Here is a 9,244-nt window from a genome sequence, read left to right as displayed (position 1 = left end):
GACCTGGGTATCATTGTACCTGTAAAAAAAGAATAAAATAATAAAGTTTATATTCACCTGTCCGGCGGCCCCTGCAGCGCTTCTCCTTCCAGGACCTGAGATGACGTCGCGGTCATGTGACCGCAGGCTGTCTCGCGAGATGCCGGCAACCCCGGAAGAAGCCAGGACGAGCGCGACTGCACACGTGGCGGGGGATCGGGGGTAAGTATAGCTTTTATTTTTTTATTTTTACGGTCACACTGTATAAATCCATGCTGTTTGCATGGATTTATACAGTGTGACCTAGTTGTCAAGCACTTTCCAAGTGATGCTATCGCCTGGAAAGTGCTTGTCAGTCCGCATGCAGAAACACATGCGTTAATGCATGTCGATACGCATGTGTTTCCGCATGTATTCTGCAGGAAGAACGCATGCACAATCTGCATGCGTTTTTTCTGCCAGGGAGATGCAAAAATGCTGCAGAAATTTTCTGCTTCATTTCTGCATCGTGGGCACATAGCCTCAGGATGAATGAAAAATGTTATCTGCCTCTTGCATTGTGACAAACTGACATACACATTAGAATCATGCACTTAAAATCTGACAGGCTGTGTGTGTGGGAAAAGGGTGAGGCATGCTGTATTTCAGCCTACATGATAATTTTGTACACAGCAGCTTATTCCCCTCTATCAATTGACAAAATGCTACATTTTTTAGGGTTTAGGACTAGTGTTGAGCGAGTATGTTCTGTCCGAGTATGTTCGGCCGAGCTCCGAGTATTTATAGCTGCTCGTTGATATGTTTGAATTGCTCTCGTGTGCTTGATTTGCAACTGCTTGACAGCTTTATTACATGTGAGGAATGTGTAAGAAATAGTTTTATTACATGTGAGGAATGTCTATTTCTTAAGAAGCCTTGCTTATACTCTCCGGATCTCATCCTTTCCATGAACGCAGCCCGAACATCATGATAATCTCTGCTTTGCCAAAAACGGTTATTTGAACGATACTATGCTCCAGCCACGAGGGTGCAGTTACGGCACATTAGGCTTCTACAGGTGTTGTTTCCTTACACAACCCTTACAAATGACCACTACCATCATCCTCACTCCTATCCTGTTGCTTACAGTACTGCCGAAACTGTGCACATTTGTCCCATCCAGATATTCCTAAAAAAAAAAATATTTAGCAAATTGCAGTCTAAGGTAATTGGAATGTATTTAAGCTAATATTCTATGTACATTTATAAGAGCCCCCACACACTGGAATTTTTTTTTTTTTGGAGTACCCAAGAATAAAAAGAGGCATGTTATCCATCAGCTTTATAGCAAGTCATTTTCATTCTTTTCCTCATTTATACCTACACATTTTATAAAATGTATTATTTTTCTATTGAGCTTCAATATAGTAATATAAAAACAAAAGAATAGTGCACATGTGTATATAAAATACAAATGTATGGAAAATATATATAGATACAGTAGTATACAAATGTTTTAGGCAGGTGTATAAAAACAACAAGTAAGAATGCTTTCAAAAATAGAAGTGTTCATAGTTTATTTTTATCAAGAGTGAAGAAGAGAAATATAAAATCACATCAATATTAGGTGTAACCATCTTTTGCTTTCCAACCAGCATTTTAAGAACACTTTTGAAGCAACTTGGTAGGGAAGTTGTTCTAAACTTTGAGAACTAACCACAGATCTTCTGTGGATGTAAGACTAGAGCAAATCTTTGTCTCATAAAATGAGACCACACAGCCCGATGATGAGATCAGGGCACTGTGACGGCCGTATAATCTTTCAAGACTTCTTGTTCTTCTTTATACTCAGGAAAGTTTTTAAAGTAGCACTCTCATGAAAAAAATTGTATCCTCTTAATATATTGCCATCATATAATACCGCACTGTGTACTTACAATTGCTCATTTTGCCTTTCTACCCAGTGAATTTTTCTGTTTTCCATTAGGTCTATGACATCATGTGATTAAAAACTGACTAGCTGAATCCATCCAAGCTCCATGTAGAAACAAGAGGTCAATTTTCCTTGTATGACTCATCAGTCACTACAAAAGTTAATGGCAGGGGGAAGGGGTGGAGCAGCTGGGTCAGGAGTTGAGGAATGATTTCTGCAGGTACAAGATACTTCCTGTTCGTACATAGAGCAAAGAAAAGAGAAGATTTAGCTGGGTAGAATGGCAAAATGATCAATTGTAAGTACACAGTGCTATATAATATGATGACTGCAATATATTAAGAGGATAAAAACTTTGATTGGAGGGCTTGTTTATTGATATTGGCTGTAGGTTTGGGGTTGTCATCTTGCTGTATAATAAATTTGGAGGCAGACACCTCCCTGATTGCTTAATGGATAAGTATCAGTCCATTTCTCAGTATTGAGGACACCATTAATATTGACCAAATCCCCAACTCTGTTGCAAGGAACCTCCACCAAGCTTTACAGTTATCTGCAGGCACTCGTACTGTTCTGCAACTTTTCAGTCAAACTGCCTTCTGTTGCAGTCAAACAGTTACAATTTTAACTCATTGGTCCAAAGTACCGGCTGCCATTTTTTTTCTGCACCAAAGTTCCTTTCTTTGTGTATAGTTTAGTCAATTGGCCTTGTTTCCATGTCGAAGGTATGGCTTTTTGGCTGCAATTCTTCAAATGAAGACGCTTCTCCAAGCAGTAAAGGAATATTAATGGGCCCCACGGGTTGCCGCCAATTCTGAACTGATGGCACTGCTGACATTCTGATTTTGAAAGGAAGCAAAATCAGCAGCACTAAGTTTCCTTGACTAACAACTGCATCAACAGTCCTCAATGTTGCCCATTTCTTTGTGCTTCTTCAAAAGTCTGCTCTGATATCTTTGCAGGGAAGAGATCTTGCTGATGCAGTTAATTACTTTTGTCTTGTTTCACTGCAGAGTTTGTGTATCACTTTTGTAGCAGAGGTTTTTGTTCCAATTTTACGCCTCCTGCACAGCTGTTTCTTTTTCAATTAATGACTGTTTCAACCTACATATGAAAAGGATGATCCCCATCACTTGTTTGGTATAACAATTACTCAAACATGACTATAATACTATAAAATCCCTGACTTTGTACAAGTGTGCCTTCAAAACAGCATCAATTCTTAAAAGGAATCTGTCACCCCCTGGCACTAATATGACCTACTAATATGGGCATACAGGTTATAGAAATGTAAATCTATACCTACCTGTATGCCTCATATTAGAGGTCTGGTTGCTTTCAAACTGCTTTTTATGCAATCCAATTTCTGATGCTTGCCGGCCGACGGGAAGAAATCCCCGCCTAGTTTGTGAATTACAATGGTCCCCCCCCTCCACTGCACGTCAGTCTCGTCGTCCTAATCCCACGCATGCGCACATCACCTTTAAAACGCAAGGCGCACTTTTCTCCCGGCTATGATGTTTTCAGTGATCTTGTGCGCAGGCGCTGGGGGAATCACTGACTCCCTGGCGCCTGCGCACGAGATCACTGCTGATTAACCCAAATATTTATTTGATTTAGATTTCCTTTTTGTTAATTTAGTTAATTGATAAAAATAAGCCATTAACACTTCGATTCTTACTTTGCAGCAAGTTCTCCACATCTGCTATAGGTTTTATACTGTACTGTACATTGATGAGACTTTGTAATATGTCCTTATGTGAGCAGGGCCAAACTACTATATGACTAATCTGTTCATATATTATTCAAGACATCTATTACAAGAGGATATAACAAAGATATACACTGCTCAAAAAAATAAAGGGAACACTTAAACAGAATATAACTCCAAGTGGATCAAACTGTCCACTTAGGAAGCAACACTGATTGACAATCAATTTCACATGCTGTTGTGCAAATGGAATAGACAATAGATTGAAATTATTGGCAATTATCAAGACACCCTCAATAAAGGAAGGGTTCTGCAGGTGGGGACCAGACCACATCTCAGTACCAATGCTTTCTGGCTGATGTTTTGGTCACTTTTGAATGTTGGTTGTGCTTTCACACTCGTGGTAGCATGAGACGGACTCTACAACCCACAGAAGTTGCTCAGGTAGTGCAGCTCATCCAGGATGGCACATCAATGCAAGCTGTGGCAAGAAGGTTAGCTGTGTCTGTCAGTGTAGTGTCCAGAGGCGCTACCAGGAGACAGGCCAGTACACCAGGAGACGGTGAGGGGGCCGTAGGAGGGCAACAACCCAGCAGCAGGACCGCTACCTCCGCCTTTGTGCAAGGAGGAACAGGAGGAGCACTGCCAGTGCCCTGAAAAATGACCTCCAGCAGGCCACAAATGTTCACGTGTCTGCACAAACTGTTAGAAACCGACTCCATGAGGTGGGATGAGGGCCTGACGTCCACAAATGGGGGTTGTGCTCACAGCCCAACACCCTGTAGGAAGCTTGGCATTTGCCACAGAACACCAGAATTGGCAAAGTCGCCACTGGCACCCTGTGCTCTTCACAGATGAAAGCAGGTTCACACTGAGCACATGTGACAGACGTGACAGTCTGGAGAAGCCGTGGAGAACGATCTGCTGCCTGCAACATCCTTCAGCATGACCGGTTTGGCAGTGGGTCAGTAATGGTGTGGGGTGGCATTTCTTTGGAGGGCCGCACAGCCCTCCATGTGCTCGCCAGAGGTAGTCTGACTGCCATTAGGTACCGAGATGAGAGCCTCAGACCCCTTGTGAGACCATATGTTGGTGCTGTTGGCTCTGGGTTCATCCTAATGCAGGACAATGCCAGACCTCATGTGGCTGGAGTGTGTCGGCAGTTCCTGCAAGATGAAGGCATTGAAGCTATGGAGTGGCCCGCCCATTCCCCAGACCTGAATCCGATTGAGCACATGTCTCGCTCCATCCACCAACCAGACTGCACCACAGACTGTCCAGGAGTTGGTGGATACTTTCATCCAGGTCTGGGAGGAGATCCCACAGGAGACCATCCGCAACCTCATCAGGAGCATGCCCAGGTGTTGTAGGGAGGTCATACAGGCACGTGGAGGCCACACACAATACTGAGCCTCATTTTGACTTGTTTTAAGAACATTACATCAAAGTTGGATCAGCCTGTAGTGTGTTTTTCCACTTTAATTTTGGGGGTGACTCCAAATTCAGCCCTCCATTGGTTAAGAAATTTGATTTCCATTGATGATTTTTGTGTGATTTTGTTGTCAGCACATTCAACTTTGTTCTGTACAAAGTATTCAATGGGAATATTTCATTCAGATCTAGGATGTGTTATTTGAGTGCTCCCTTTATTTTTTTGAGCAGTGTATCAGACATAAGTCACTAAATAGACAGGCGGAAAAGTTTACAGCAGATTATACTTTGTTTAAACCCCAACAGAGAATCAATTTATTCTTTTCTATACAGTAAAAAGGAATAGCAATGCATAATAGTCTAATGGAGGCCATAAGGACACAGTCTTGACCTTCGGCGGGTGAATGAGGCCCATAAATACGTTTGACATGTGCGTTGGCGTCTTTACAGGTACATATACAGAAAATGAAATGTGAACAAAGCCTGCCTTCTACATAAACGGGCATGTATCAGTTAGGTTTATTCCCTTTCAATGAATCTCCTCACTTAATTATACTTTGCCTGTGATAGACAAACATCCCACAATTGGCTACGTATCTCGTGACAATGGCACACAGTTCAATGTGCCAATATATATTTTTACCTAAATTCCCCTTGTGGGTGTATGAGAAACTTACAAGGTTATTTGGTTCATCATCATTGTTGTTTGACTTATAAGCACTGAAGCGTCCTCAATGCTTAAATATCCTGTTAGCTGAGAATTGGTAATGCTTTCTAAAGGGTATTTGCAGGAAGGATTGTGAGGTTTTTAACCACAGCCTATCCAGTCATATGCATACTTACAGATCAAACCAATGATTTCTGTGGAAATTCACACTAAAAGCAGGGGTTGTCCCAAGGTGACCAATTCCTGATGCCATAATTTTATATAACTATGGGAACACAATGACAGAACATATACAATGTGAGTGTGAATGTCGGAGACTTATAAGGTCAAGAAAATAAAAATGATAAAGAATTAAACAATTTTTAAAATAGATGTTTAATTTTATATTATTGCTACAAACACCAAATATACAAGGATACATTCTTCCTCAATACAGAGATAAATCTATATATAAATGTGCTATTGTGATGCTGGTTTACAAAGTAGAAATGGTAATTAGCAAGCAGTTTGCAATACACTGCTGACCGAATTAACCTATACATTTTCCCTTCACAAAAAAAAAAAAATTGATCTGATTAAATCAAAAAAGTGACATCTGTACATTTTGCAGATATTGCTTCGTGTTACAGATACACTTCCAGTGTGACTTCTGATGAGAGTAACAAGAAATTGCAGGTTTTTTTTTTGTTTGTTTTTTTACTTAAAGACAGAGAAAAAAAACATACCTCCAAAACATGTAAAGGCACATACATGACCCAACAACTAAATTTTATCCATTAAAGGGTAATTCACATGTTAATAAATGGGTATTGTCAGACAGAACTTGTAAATACTAGCAATTTACTGCTTATTAAAGTTTACAACCATTCTTGAGATATTAAAACGTATTTACAACCAATTGCCTTGGAGACAGACCACTGCTGCTAAACAGCAGAACATGTGCAGCGCTTACAAACTCTTTTCTATTGAGCTTGTAAGCTGGCAAGCATTGCTAGGGCACCATGTTGCCTCCTAATCCCAGCCAGCTTTAGCACAATGCTTTCAAGCTAGACCGCAGTGGTGGGCAGTTTCCTAGGTAAGGGCACGATATTACCTCCTAATCCCAGCAACGGTTGGTCTCCTAAGCAACGAGCTGTAAACAAAAGAAAACTGTTGATATCTCAAGAACAGTAGCATCACAAAAGTGCTTGTATTTACAAGCAGTAACCGACAATATCCATCTAAGAAGATGGGAATAACCTTTTAAATAGCCCTCTCTTACGATGAGGAATGCCTACCTTGTACAGCTTTACAGTGTTATTAGGCACTGGTATAAATGGAAAAGTAACAAGAGTCAAGAATATTGATAACTACAGTAAAGAAGCCCCTGTAGCTGTGTGAAATAAGGCACGTCCTACATATGACCCCACACATGACCAGGGTGGAGTTTACAAATGTATATGAGGTATATATATTTACCTTTCAATAATAGAACAAGTAGAGCTCATACTTTAGTAGGATAACAAAAATCAATTTCTGAATATAATGCAAAAATGGAGTGTATGTAATAAGTGGGAAATCCACCATAAGTCAATTTACGCGTTGTTTGTATACAACAGAACGGCTACCACTCCTCAGGATACAGGGGCAGGATTTCCGTGCACTCCAGAATATGGTCATGATGTACAAGAAGTAAAAACACTGTAAAGCTCAAGATTAAAGCCCTATTGTTGGTGGAGAAAAGAAATACAAATCAACTAGATGTCATGAAAGACATGTTTCCTATTTGAGACAACAGATCAGTACACACAAAATCGGAGCAATGCTTACAACAAACTCCACAAGTGCCATTTAGGAAAACCCAGTAGTGAAATCGCTGATTTTTTCCATTAGTTAAGAAGAAATATTCTTCAAAATATCTGATCCATGGATTGTTTGATATAGCCCTCAGCTCATTGGCACTGGATATACTGCTGAAGCAGCAGGTAGACAGTTCTTTTCTTTGTCCATACTTGAGATCTCATTCCTCTAATATCAGAATCGGAGAGGACAGAACATACATGGACGCTTCCTCAATGCTTCTCATATCAGTATCACTGCTGCAGCAAGGCAGGGGCGTTACACTCACTTTTATTTTCTTCCCGCTCGTGTAAAACCGTGATCACACAGTCAATGACTTCTTCTGGAACCTATTAAGCAAGAAAGAAACTTAGTGCAACCCTCACCTTCTTTTAGCATGACCTGTCAAATTCAAGCACTAATGCACATAGGACGTTAGAGAAGTTTTTGATTAAACAAAAACTGAACCCTTTTAATAACTCATGGAGAATAAATTTAGACATCTACAGCAGTGTTCATTAAAAGGAACCTCTCGAATTGCTACATTTCAAAGAAAAACAGTTGAACATGTTGTGGGGAACAAGGCGACTGGTCAGAGGCATGTGCCTGCTCACTCAACTAGACTAATGAATCAGGCCCTATGTGTCACAGGGAGAATGACATCAAAGTGTTTACATTAGAAAACTGGGATAAAACACTTTGAAATGTTGTAAAAAAATTTTGCAACACTCAATAGAGCAAAAAGGTTGCAACTGGTTCAGGCAGGCCCCCCAAAACAGGTAGAACTTTGGAGGAGAGAGCATGGCAATCAAATGCATCAACAGTGGCTATGTTTTTTATGCTAGAAATGTTACTCCGGTGGTGCACACAACTGAGAAGATGCACTGAATTCATTAAGCAGCATGCGCCTTTATAAGAGTTTGGCACATACTACGCCAAAACACCTTTTCATCAGGACTAGCATGTACTTCGCCAGTCTAACAGTAGGCAGGGAGAAGCCGATAAGCATTTGCCTCTGACAAGTCACTTTGACCCCAGCCCCATTTTTAACTATGTAATTTTCTGAAATGCCACATTGTTTCAGAGAAAAACAGTTGAACATGTGGCTGAAGAAAAGAGTTTACTAGTCACAGAGGTATGTCCCTGCCCACACAACTAGGCCAACATGTTTTTCCCCAATAAAAACACTGTGGACCCAAAATGTTAAGACTGGTGTTTTGCACGCCAGACATAATGCAGGTGCCATTGGAGTAAGATGCGCCTAATAGACAAACACCATTTTACAAATGGCGTGCATCTCTGCCAGAAATATAAAACTTTAGTACATTTGGGGCGCAACTTTTCAAGAATGTTCCAGGTGGGCTTCCAGACTTCTTGTCCAAGCTCCGACCACTTTGGCGAAGATGGCTAGGACTGCTGTAAAGACACCAGAATTTTTGCCATAAAACTCCTTGAAATGTTGCTAAATTTTTGGAGTGAACACCTTGGTAAATTGAACCCATAGTGTGAGACCTGTCAATCTAATGTGGCAGGCAGCAAAATGCTGGTGTGGATATCGGTTACTAGTCACCTTGACCCCAGCCTCACTCGCCACTATGTTTTTTCCTGAAACACTGGTGTTTCAGAGAAAAACAGATGTTTGTAACGATGGTCTTCAATTGAAGCTGCATGTGGTTTGGGCAGCATGAATTGTGTGTCAGGTTCCCTTTAAGTGGAAAGGAGCACA

General features: G+C 40.8%; 1 protein-coding gene across 2 annotated transcripts in view; it reads right to left on the bottom strand.

Moving 5' to 3' along the window:
- Positions 1-1,703: 1,703 nt before the first annotated feature.
- The window catches only part of CASTOR1 (cytosolic arginine sensor for mTORC1 subunit 1), a 52,456-nt gene continuing 44,915 nt past the window's right edge, over positions 1,704-9,244 (bottom strand). The window contains exons 9-11 of one of the 2 annotated variants that reach the window (XM_073671500.1): positions 7,808-7,868; positions 5,877-5,965; positions 1,704-2,995 (exon numbers count right to left, since the gene is read on the bottom strand). In XM_073671500.1, the coding sequence (XP_073527601.1) occupies positions 5,958-5,965; positions 7,808-7,868 (69 nt within the window). In that variant the 3' untranslated portion in view covers positions 1,704-2,995; positions 5,877-5,957. Of the gene's footprint in view, positions 2,996-5,876; positions 5,966-6,056; positions 7,869-9,244 lie in introns of those variants that run through there. The other variant, XM_073671490.1, reaches the window with a different exon arrangement.

Source organism: Phyllobates terribilis, unplaced genomic scaffold (genome assembly GCF_046119375.1).
Source record: "Phyllobates terribilis strain yellow unplaced genomic scaffold, ASM4611937v1 Scaffold_1__5_contigs__length_1240528914, whole genome shotgun sequence".
Taxonomy (NCBI): domain Eukaryota; kingdom Metazoa; phylum Chordata; class Amphibia; order Anura; family Dendrobatidae; genus Phyllobates; species Phyllobates terribilis.
The sequence above is the reverse complement of the archived record's forward strand: the minus strand, read 5'-3'. Positions and strand labels throughout refer to the sequence as shown.